Source organism: Xiphophorus hellerii, chromosome 5, assembly GCF_003331165.1.
Source record: "Xiphophorus hellerii strain 12219 chromosome 5, Xiphophorus_hellerii-4.1, whole genome shotgun sequence".
Taxonomy (NCBI): Eukaryota; Metazoa; Chordata; class Actinopteri; order Cyprinodontiformes; family Poeciliidae; genus Xiphophorus; species Xiphophorus hellerii.
In genome coordinates this window covers 17831889-17843898 of record NC_045676.1, presented here as the reverse complement: position 1 = coordinate 17843898, position 12010 = coordinate 17831889, and the positions used below count along the sequence as shown (strand labels likewise).

The following is a 12010-nucleotide window of genomic DNA, read 5'->3' as shown; positions in this document are numbered from 1 at the left end:
AGCGTTACTGAATTAACACCTACCATGGGAGTCATGACAGAGCTCCATTGCTTTAAATGTTGAGAGCAACCTTGAACAAAGCACCAGGAACTCCCTTCACTTGACAGCTGACTCTTGTGTATGCCTTCGACTGAGCATGTGCAAATGCTGTCAAAGATTTTAGGCAAGAGAACTGCTGGCATTCTAATCTCCACCATGTTTGCCACCAGGCTGAGAGAAGCTGTCTGTGGCATGCACAAGGAAGTGACCTTAGCATGACCTTAACATGTTTGACAATATTCCAGTTACAAATGTAAAATACTTTTTTAAATGTACAAGGAGTTAATAAATTGTTGTACCTCTGTCTTTACTCAGATCAAAGCCTAATTAATGTTTATTGTAAAATACTTTTTGCACATTGACCAGAAAATCCGGCAGATATTATAAAGTTTGCAGCTTCAATAGGCAGATAGATTTATTTTTCATCAAGATGGTGGTACTAATTTCACTCAGGATTACAGATATTCTTTTATCTTGACCAGCAGATGGCAGCATTTGCACCTGAAAAACATTTGTGCAATACAGCAATGAGTTCATGATGACCCATTCAGAGAGGCTGTGCTTTCTTCATCTAAGTGACCTGTATTTTTTTTATTTAATACATTTCTTCATTCATATATATATGAGACTCAGGTGATAGTAGAAATTCAATTCAAACTTTATTAAAGCTACAGAACCCTGGTCCATGGTAGATATAAAAATAGAAAAAGGGAAAAAGAAAAAAAATGTAGTAACTTTTTGGCCTATTCTGCTATTGCAGAAATTTGCTGTAAGTTGTGGAAATGCGATACAGAAATTGAGATCATGGAAAAGCTGTGAATGTCCTATCTAATAAAGGTAACCTATTGGTGTGTCAAGAGAATCACATATTTAAATAAAGATAGAAAAAGTTTCATGCTGCTCATGCTTGTACTGTATTTCAGGTATGTCTTTGTGCATATAGTCATGCAGAGGTGTGGCAGTCTGTGAAGGCCTCTTCACTTCATCTTGGTTTCATGGGAACCTGCTTGCAGCTAATCCTCCTTTTGGGTCTAGAGGGCTTCTCCAAACAAATCATCCAGTTCTAAAACCCAATGCTCCTTAAGTGGACTCCTGGCTCTCTTTGCAAAGTCCCACCATGTAACACACACACAAAAAGAGAAACCCTCTTTTTTCATATGCTACACATAAAACAGCTACCTACTGTGAGGCAAATCCCTTGTCTCTGTGTCTTTTCTTCCAAGAGCAGGGGAAGGAGAAAGGAATGGGGTGTGGATAAGCCAGACCAGCAGGAGACTGTCAAGTTGAAGGCCTGGATGACCTGTTTTGGAAGACGGGCTGAGTCTGAATAATGGCTGCTCATGAAGGGGTCATTGTTTGATTGGAAGCTCAAGGAAAGCGAGGATAAAGGCTTGGATCTTGATACTTTGATGTGGCTCCATCTGCTGTTTTTCATTATACATCAGAGAGTTGTTGTAGTGTACTGTATGAACACCTTTGCATCAGTTTACAGAATCACTGTGTACCAGACTCAGTTCCAGGTACACAGTGACCTGCCCATTGTTGTCATCATAGATCTCCTTGAGAAGAAGCCTCTATAATCTGCTTAGTTTGCGGTTGGATTCTGTTCTTTAGGTTCTGAAATAGATAATGCTCTTCATCTTCTCCATTTGTTTTCTTCAAGGTTTGTTATTTAACTATCACCGATTGTGTAAAAAGAAAAGATCATGCAGTGTAAGAGTCTTCTGTGGCTCTCTAGTTTTGTAAAAAATAAATAAATAATTTTTTTAAAAAGTTCTTTAAGAGAGCTTCTATATTTACCAAATTGAAAATCATGTTTTCTGGTTTTTCTCTGTAAACCATATTAAAAATAATGCATTGTTAGAAATGAAGGCTCTAAAATTAAAGAATCCTCAGAAAAGGCTCTTTGTTTATTCAAGTAAAAACTTAAAAGGCTCTTTGAAGTACCATATTAATATCACATTACAATCAGTAGAGGGGAATGGTGTCTTGTATTTTTCTCACAGTATTTTTGGTGTATTTGTACCTATAATTTATTAGTCCTGTAAAAGTGAAACCAGTTTTTAAAAAGTTTTCAGATTTCCTTATACATGCATTTTGATTTGTAGCTTTTGTCTTGACAAATAAATCACATTGATATTTCGGCAGTAGTCGGAAACTATTGGTGTTTTCTGTGTCACCAAATAGGAAACAGTGTATCTAAAAATGAGTTTTGCATGGATCTAAGCATAAACAAAGGAAGCACATTTTGTGAAACATCAAGTCGTGTTAACTTTGTGAAGTATGAGTGTTGCTTTTATTGCATCCTGATATTGCACATGTTGTGTATCAGGATGAAGGTTATAAAACTGACTGTATAGTCTTGCCATAATGCCATGGTCCCGTTTTATTTTTGTCTGTACCTAATGTTTTGAACATGAACCCTTTATACGCTGTGGTCAAATAACTCTTACATGAATTTATCAGAAAGCAAGTGTGAATGTGTCCGACAGAGCTGCTACAGCCACTCAGCATCCTGTAGTGACTGAATCTTTATTAGCGCAGACAGAACCTCTGCACAGTGTCACCTAAGTTTAGTAATGTAAATATAGGTAATTGCTGCAACTCTGTGGCAAAATTTACTGCAAATGTGTGCTTTTTGGCATGTCAAAAGTGTGACACTCATGTTGTGGAATTTTTAGACATGTTCTTAGAAATCTGTGTTAAACATCGACAGTGGTGCTATCATGATCCTATCATTGTTGTAGACCCAAAAGAAGAGAAGAATATGGGAGGTGCATGATGAATCTGGATTCTGATGATGAACAGAACCAGAGACTGGCAAAGATTCACAGAAAACAACAAGGTAAAAACATTGTCCGTTAATGAATGATGAAAAATGTTTAGATACGTAAATAGCACATTTTTACAAGAAAAATGTCAGAGAATATTGCCTACTAGCATAAGCTAAAGCTAATGTTAGCCACAAAGTTTAAAGACAGTAAAACTCACCTTCGTATCTGTGTATAACGAGGCGAACATCTTAAAACCTTTATCCAACTTACTTGTCGGGGCTTCGGATCGATGTACATCATTAATTGTTACCTTGGACAAGCCCTGCAAATTCTGAGTGTAAAGAGCCTTTTGCAATAGATCGGAAAAGATTGAGCCGCTTTCCCCGAACGCGGAAGCTGAGGTGCAAAGAGCCCATTGTGCAGGTGAAAGAAACCAGATACTACCGCAACATGTCTTGTCTTAGTATTCCAGTCACACCTTGCAGATAAGCTGGCCGTCTTTATGTGCCAAGACAATTTTGCTCTGTAAAGATGTCATATCAAGATGCCATCTTGAAGATGGCATGTTAAATTTAGTTAAAGGGCCTCTATTATGTGTCAGAAAATTGAACTTTCTACACACAATTAATTTTCCTTTTCTTGCACAGCAGAATTCAGACTCAGTACACTTTTATCATTTTAATGTAAATCACATATTTTTGATATACTGTGCAAAAAAATTTGAATATGTTTCTAAAAAATATGAGCAACAACTTTTTGTGTAACTTTCTGTTGATCATATGCATTGGAGCTTCTTAAGTAAAAATATTTATTTGTCATACTCAAATTACAACATGGAAGCAACTGTTGTCTTTATGAATGCTTTATTGCAGTAATTTGCAAGTACAAAGGAAGAAACAGAGAGAGAAGTTATCAGTACAGATTATCCCATTTAGGCTGAATTTGCAAACTATGTTATTTTTATTAATATAAAAGTCAAAGACAGAAATGCTACAAGCAAAAATGATTCAAATCAAAATCCTTGTCATTGTCCAGTCGTCTCACAGCTGGCCCAAACCTGGCTGAGGAGCAGATTTAGCAAACCCCTTATTTAAATCTCCAAGCAGAACCCCATTTCTGGAGTAGAAAACTTTAGCCAAAGACGGATCCATGGGAGAAGGAATGTACTCCTCACACTGGTTGCCACCAAGGCTTGGTGCACATTCAACTGAGTAGCTAAAATAAAAGGTACCATGATCAAACATGCAACTGTCTGAAACTTTTCCTCTACGGAGATCAACGGAGCAGCTCCCAACCAGGTCCCTTTTCCAATATGTATCGTCGTCATAAACCGTGAATGTCAGTTTGTCATGGCTGTTTATAACAATGGGACCAAAATCAAATGACTCTGACCAATTGGGGCTGTCACTACTATCTATCCTTTGAGTACGCTTTTCCTGGTTAGTATATCTAACAATCACTGAACTGTCTGTCTCAGAGCAACAATCACCATACAGTCCCTTAGCATAAAGATTGTACACCTTCAATGTTGCAAGACCTTTCCCAGCAGGACAACAGTTTGACTTAATATTCTGGTTGCTGTTACACACACAATCACAGGGATCTCTGCTGTTGGATCTGTGTCCAATTTGACAGGATTCTGAACATTTTCTTACCACTGCATTGTCCTTAATATACTTTTCCACCTCTTCTTTAAGCCCACTTTTAGCAGGATGACCATCTGGCAGAATTGTGTGCAGAGGCTTCAGGTTGTAACTCACGATGTCAGGTGTAGTTTTAAGAGACTCTTTCCAATTGATATGGACACTGGGATCATCAAACCCTTGGAAGAACACAACATCATTTTTGTCCCCACCAACAACTTCAGTGATACGTTCACTAAACTCACTGTTGAAACTTTGACCATGGGTCAGTTTCTGTTTTTTTGCCTTACAGTGTTCATTCATAGCGTCAATGCTTGCCATACTATCAAAGTTAACTGAAGCTTCAACCGACAGACAGTCACTAACTTCTGTTGCCGACAGCCCCTTCATGGATGCCTGGCAGGTCTTAAACGATGTTGTTGCTTTTATCTCCCCTCCTAGAACAACCTGTGTGATGTAATGTGTGCCATAAGTATCGATCAAATTCTGATATGGTAACCCAGAAGAATTTGGAGGAAGAGACTTCACAGCCGTTTCAAATTCTTGATGCAAAGGTGGGCTTGTTGTCAGTCTGTAGCTATGAAGGAATGAAAACAGATAAAACAAGTTACTTTTTGACACAGTAATACTTTATGCAAATCAGCTTAATGAAAAGTTGTACAGTAAGGTCTGTCTTGATACTCACTTGTAGTAGGTACAGCTAACAGAATGGCGGGTAAAGGTGTAGCGGTCTTTTTTTGACTTTGCAATGCCAAATTTAGCCATCCTGGATTGGGAACCTCCAACAGCAAAAGCAGCTGAGACTAAAGCAATATTAAGACCAATTTTCCAGTCGTTGGATACAGCTGATGTGGAACTATTGATGAGAGATTCAACAGAATCATAGACCATACTGGAGACCTTCAAATTGCATTTCGGGACACTTCTCCAGTCCACCACAGAGACAGGGACCTTTTGTTTCTCTCCATTTTGGTAGCTGTTTCCGTACATTCTGCAAGTACCATTTCCAAGGTTCCATGTTTCAGTATCGATGACATAGGCAGCTTTTCTTTGCATTTTGACAATGTCGAAACCTTCTCCACCCAGGTTGTAGCCTGGAACAAAGTGAGCAGTTTTACATTGCTCTGGTGAACCAGTGAAACTCACAGTGGTTGAGAGACACAGAGGACTGAATGTCCAGGTCAGGAGCAGGAGCTGCAGAAGTCTAGTCATCTGTGAAAAAAAATAATTTAAATGTTTAAATTGCATAGCAAAAGATTCACAAACATACACATATGCACAGAAAAATTCTGCTTCAGGATTTTTAGTAAATAGCCCTATTATATGGAATTTGGAACAGCAAAAATTCCAGTTTAGGAGAAAGTTTTTAAAGTCTTACTCTGACAGAAGACTGCAAGCTCTGATCGTCTGTCTAGGGTCTGGCTGATCTTATACTATTGATGTGAAGGTGGAGCTTTTCTTATCAGCTTAGTTTATGCAACTTATGCAATTTATTTCCCTTACTTCTTTCAAACTTTAATAAAAACATGGGGAAGTGTTCACATCTCACTTGGATTTCCTCTAACTGTTTTGCAACTTCCAGGATTTTATTAACCTTTCTGTGCTGGTTAATAAAACAACTTGGATGGTAGCTATCAATTATTTTAGTAATCAATTAACCTAGTAATTATTTTTTGGTTAATCGAACAGTAGATAATTTTAGTAAAACATGCCCCAATAATCAGATATTTAGAATTTTAAAATACAAATTCACAGTACAACATGGCATAGCAAAAAACATAAAAGCTTGAATTTATTGCCCAGAAAATAGCATTTTCAAAATATTGATTTTAAAAGTGCCAATACATTTTTGTTACATTTGTAAGAATAGTGAATAATATTTATGACAACCTAGCTTTATCAATCAACTTAAGAGCAGAAGAAAATGCCACTATAGTCAGCATCTCTACATGCTCAGAACTCAGACTTGCTCTGCCATTAGTACCTGTAGTCCCAGCAGCTGAAAACAGTCGTTCTGATGGTGAAGGTGACAGGAATGCACAGAAAGGACTTTGCCTGTTTTGCCAGAGTTGGACAGCATCCTTCATCTGTTTTCCACCAAAGGAGTGGGTTTTATTTTGGATTTTCATCATAACTTGCACTTGAGTCAGATGATGATTGCCGTACATTGTCCAGGAACAACAAGTTTTCTTCTTGTTGTCTGCTTGTTCTCTGGAGTTTAGATCATTACTTGTTTGCATTGATTTCTTCACTTGAAGGGTCATGGTTTGTACCATGCTTTGTACTTTGAATATCAGGAAGTAAAATTTAAGTCTCCTGAATCTGGGATCAAACACAACAGAAATTAAAATGATGTTGGGCATTCTGGTTTGTACACAAAGTCTTTATCCCGCTTTATGTAATATCAGGTCTAGAGGACCTTCACTGGTGCTGCTTGAAAGTCTGAATCCTATGTGGCTTTCTTAAGGTTACGAACAAGCTGTGGGAGTGCAGGCAAGGTTGCATTCTTATCCACTCAGTAAAGCAGTTGCCCCCTCAAATGGAACAAGGGCCTGACTTAGTTCTTCTGCAAGACATGACTGTTCAGGTGTCAGATCTAGATGACTGTGTTTATCTTTGGGAGTTACTGTTGGATCTGACAGTGTAACTGGCCAGGAAAGCTGGTGCTTAACGATTGAACTGTCTGTTGTGCAAACCAGCCCCCGGTTCCCTTTGGGTATTTGTCAAAATTTCCTCTTCCTCTTACTGCAATATGCACGCTCCAGCTGGTATATTGCTTATCTGCTTTTGTTCTGTATCCTATGATAACAAGAATGAAGCCTGGTCTTATTAAGAGCCTCTTATTGTGTATTATCTTGTGAACAGGGTGTACTGTTACATCCCTACCAATAACATGCAAGCAGCATAGTAATCTTAATATATGCTCATTTAAATGCCCTTGTGATTATTTAGATCACAATGATGTCTGTTTAGCAGATTATTTTAGCAACTATGATGCAGAACAAGACAAATTGAAGCTATTTTCCTGCAGACAAAAAACTATTTTTAGCATAATTGTAGTAAAATATAGAAGGAAAAAAAGCAATAAATGACAAGAAGCTCATGAGATGCATATCACATTTTTAGTCACTGATCTCAGAGTTGCATCCTGCTAAAAGCAAATTGCTGAATTAAATTGTATAATATAATCAGACATCTGTCATGAAACGGTGCGGTGTAGGTGGTGAGACAGACGCAGATGACCCAGGTGAGATGAATAATGGTTGCTTTAATGATAAGGAAACGTGAAAAACAGTCCAAAACAAGTCCAATGACACAGGCAGCACGACTGAGCGGAAGCCAGGGCTCAACGCCGGTAGCAACTGGTTTGCGGTTGGACACACGAAGGACTGAGCGTACATTAGACGAGGACCCGACAAAGACACAGAGACACAGGTGACACTAAATACACACGGGGTAATTAGGGAACGAGAAACACCTGGGAGTAATCGAGGGGAGAACGAGACACGGAGACACAGAAAACTCGAAATAAACACACAGAAAAACACGGAACATGACAACATCTTGTTTTTGAAAAGTTTATAAGTTTGACAGGCAATGCTCCTTAGAGGAAGCGTTTCTACAAAATGGTACCACATGCAAATTATCTTTAACAGCTTTAACTTAAGAAAACCACAAAAAATCACACATCTTGTTTTTGGTCAACTTTCAGCACTATCCATTTTTCACAATTTGACCTTACTTTTTAGAATGAAGAAAGTTGCCATTTCTGGTGTAGTGAGACTACTTAGTAAATAAAAATATTTCTCTTCAAAATAAGACCAAACATCTTCTATAAGTCACATAGTAAAGTGGAGTACTGTTGATGAACTTTTGCCTGTATTTATCATGAACTATTGTCTAAACCTGATCTTTCTTTAAATATTTTCTAAAACTCCATCTGCTTTTATCTAAGCTTTAATGAATGCTGCTTTTCTTGAACGTCTTGATTATATCATTTTTAAACCATTATATTAAATTTAATCATGGATGTAATCTGAAAAGTGGTTATTACGTAACTGAAAAAAGACTAATACTTCTTTCTAGTATTTAATGTGTCTTTTTTTAATATCACATGGTACAAAATGCTACAATGGCTCAATACACAGTGGGACCTGCAACCCTTCTGCTTATGATTTTCATACTTAAGATGATATAGCAAATGATACTAGCAAAATCCAAACCAACATTCAGTTTCAATGTGATCTGGACAGTCAGTCAAACGCAAAAATAATGTCACAAAACAAAGCTTTTCTCTTCAGGGGTTGTCACAGAAAATTATCTGTCTCAATGTAGTCCTGTCCGCTGCGTCCTCCACACTAACACTAACTAACTTTATGTCCTTTTCCACCACATCAATAAATCTCCTTTTTGGTCTTCCTCTTGTCCCCTTCTCTTTTTCCCAGACAGCTTACTCAGTCAAAAGTGAAAAGCCATTGTGCTTGATCCACTCATAATACAATTTTATTTTATTTATTTATTTATTTTACCTTTTTAGGAAATCTATTAAAATGAGCATGGTGTGACTTTAAATGTGCACTAATGCCTAATTTAAATAGGTCTGTTTTCCTTTGCAGTTTTTTTTTACTTACCTAGTTAGTAAAAAAATGTTCTTTAAACCAGTACATTCTTTAAAATGTACTGGTTTCCTATGGTGTTGCAAAATAGTTTTGTAAGTGCGTCAGATTTTCATTTTTTAGCTTTGTTTGATAATGTATAAGCTTTTCATTGTTTCAGAATAAGTCATTATTCTTTTTAACAAAAAACCCAAATCCATGATTCGGCCGGCAAACAGACCAGCAACTAGAAAGCCTTTCTAGTTGCAAGCAGTTAGTATGATGACCACATCTGGTGCTTAACAACTGAACTGTGCCTGCAGTGCAAACCAGCCGCCCATAAGGTAACTAATGAATGAATTTGTATTTAAAGAATACATGCTTTTTAAACTCTTTGCAAATTAAAATCTGAAAATGGTGGCATGTAGCCTTCTTTGATGTAAAACTCAAACAGCATTTAATTCACCATATTGTCTTCAAAAGTCACCTGGTCAGTAAAAACAATTGTCCTATGTGTCATTTAATCTCAGTATGAAGGCAGATGTTCTGTGAAGGCCTGAAGGTTTTATTTAGAGAACATTAAAAGCAACATGAAGACCAAGGAACACAGAAAACAAGTCAGGAAGTAACTTCTGGCCATGTTTAAACAAATATAGGTTACAAAACATTATTCAAAGTTGTATCAGTGCTGGTTTTTGTGAGTAAATCAATAGCAACACAATTTTTGTGCCTATCAATAACTTCTGTGGTACATGTACCAAACTCAGCTTTGACTAGAGGCCAATGTCCTGATTTTTTTTCTTTTAATATTACTTTTAGTATTATGGTGAAACTGTCCTCTTTTTCTATTCTCTATTCTTTACAAATTGTTATGTCGTGATGAAAATTTAACATGATTCTCATATCATAAGATTTTGCTTAGAAAACTGCAACATCAGAATGGGGATGTTTCTTTATGTATGGTTGCTTCTTTAAAGATCGCACTAGATAAAGGGAAACTAGTCTCTGTACACGAGCAACAAATTCACACATTCTGCCTGTGGTCAGCTTTGCTTCTCTGTTTTCACGAGATCGTATCATCTCTTACGATCAAACTTCTTCCTTGTAAAAAGGAAGACATGCAGCAGACTGGTCAGGGAGAATTTTGTAGAAAGATTTAAAGAAGGGTTAGGTTATAAAATAATTTTCCAAGCTGTTAATATCAGACAGAGCTCCATTCAATCTATCATTTGAAAGGAGAAAGCATATGGAATAACCCCAAAATTACCAATTTATGGCCGATTAATATGACAATGCATTAATCAGAGAATGCCAAGAGGCCATAATGACTTTAATCATTCTATCAGTCAAGTTTATTTGTATCACACATTTCAGCAACAAGGTAGTTCAAAGTTTTACACCATAAAAACACAAAAATACAAAGTCATAAAAGACACCATACAGTCAACAATTGAGAAAACCAGAAGCAAACATTACATGCCATCATCAAAATCATCAATACACATCAAATCTGTTAGTTTATCATGGTTCAACAGCAACTCTAAACAGGTGGGGGTTTCGTTTTGATTTAATTCTTTAAATCAGTGTTTTAGCTGTTTTGCAGTTTTCTGGAAATTTGTTCCAGATTTGTGGTGCATAGAAGCACACATGAGAGTTTTCAGAGAGGATTAATTACCATAGCAACAGAACACTGAGCAGTGTTTTCTGTCGTTTGCGATGTAGAGAACTACGGAGATGGCGGTACACTCAGTTCCTACAGAGAAGGGCAGAGCTTCCAGTTAGAACTACAGAGACGCCACCTTACTACAGGAACACTTACTACAGACAAGATGGCAGAAGAGCAAAGATAGTAAGTTCCATAGCTCCTAAACTGACAACCACTTTGGACTGTCAAAACAAACTAAGAGCCTTCACATTTTTCACAGCTGTTTTGGGCATTATATGACTGGTTAAGCACAGCCACTGTTAAGCCTGGTTCACACTACACAATTTTTTGCCCCGATTTCCCCCTTCCGACAATCTTAGAACATTCTGCATTCTAAGATTGTCGCTTTGCAATAATCATAACCGATCATCCTGCAGTGTGTGGTGTGTGAGGGATTAGTGAGGCCTTTTAAAGTTAAGCTTTCTGAAAATTTCAAAATAAAAGCCTCAGGTGACCTCTCAGGTCACTTGCAAAGCAAGGCTGAAATAAGGCTAAAATTCTTATGACTTTTGAACTATAACAATATTTGTTGTTAATTTGTTGCTAAGAGAGGAGCGTTTTTTTTCTGGCAACGAACTGCCATGAAGTATAAATCTGATATTTTGTGTCGAATGTCTGTTTTATCATTTATTTACCACCAGTGACAAAAAAACCCCAAACATTTTCACTTTGCTAAATTCACCAACTGCACAATTCTTAGCATAAAATGAGTGGTATTTCAAAAGAGAAGGAGAGATCTTATGTTTTTTGAACAATAATATTTCTTAATCTGTTGCTAAAAGATAAGCATGTTTTCTGGTAACGAAGTGCCATGAAGTAAACATCTGATTTTTACTTTTGCTAAATTTACTAACTGTAAATTTTTTATGTCTAAGCAGATAAGCAGTATTTCAAAAGAGCTTATGTTTTATAAACAATAATATTAGTTGTTATTAATTTGGTGTTAAGAAATGAGTGTTTTTTCTGGTATCGAACTGCCATGAAGTATAAATCAGATATTTACTTTTGTGTTGAATGTTTGTTTTACCACCAAAGACAAAAAAAACAAACTTTTCTGCAAAATTTACCAACTGCACAATTCTTAAATCACATCAAATGAGTAGTGTTTCAAAAGAGCAGATGAGATCTTATGTTTTTTTGAACAATAATATTACTTGTTATTAATTTTCTGTTAAGAGATGAGCGTTTTTTTCTAGTATCCAAGTGCCACTAATTATAAATCAGATTTTTACTTTCGTGTTGAATGTCTGTTTT

At 36.7% G+C, this 12010-nt stretch overlaps 1 protein-coding gene across 1 annotated transcript; it reads right to left on the bottom strand.

The window, feature by feature from the left end:
- Positions 1-3659: 3659 nt before the first annotated feature.
- On the bottom strand, positions 3660-5921 carry LOC116719387 (perforin-1-like). The gene is made up of 3 exons (XM_032561888.1): positions 5835-5921; positions 5142-5668; positions 3660-5033 (listed from the first exon to the last, which is right to left on the bottom strand). The coding sequence occupies exons 2-3, from the start codon at positions 5666-5668 to the stop codon at positions 3854-3856; spliced, it is 1707 nt and encodes a 568-aa protein (XP_032417779.1). The 5' UTR covers positions 5835-5921; the 3' UTR covers positions 3660-3853.
- Between the last annotated feature and the right edge of the window lie 6089 nt (positions 5922-12010).

Bases quoted from the DNA above. Each gene is read 5' to 3' on its own strand.
- LOC116719387 (XM_032561888.1), bottom strand. From the start codon at position 5,668: ATGACTAGACTTCTGCAGCTCCTGCTCCTGACCTGGACATTCAGTCCT. The intron at 5,034-5,141 runs GTGAGTATCAAG...ATTCCTTCATAG, and splicing joins GTTAGCTGTACCTACTACAA to CTACAGACTGACAACAAGCC.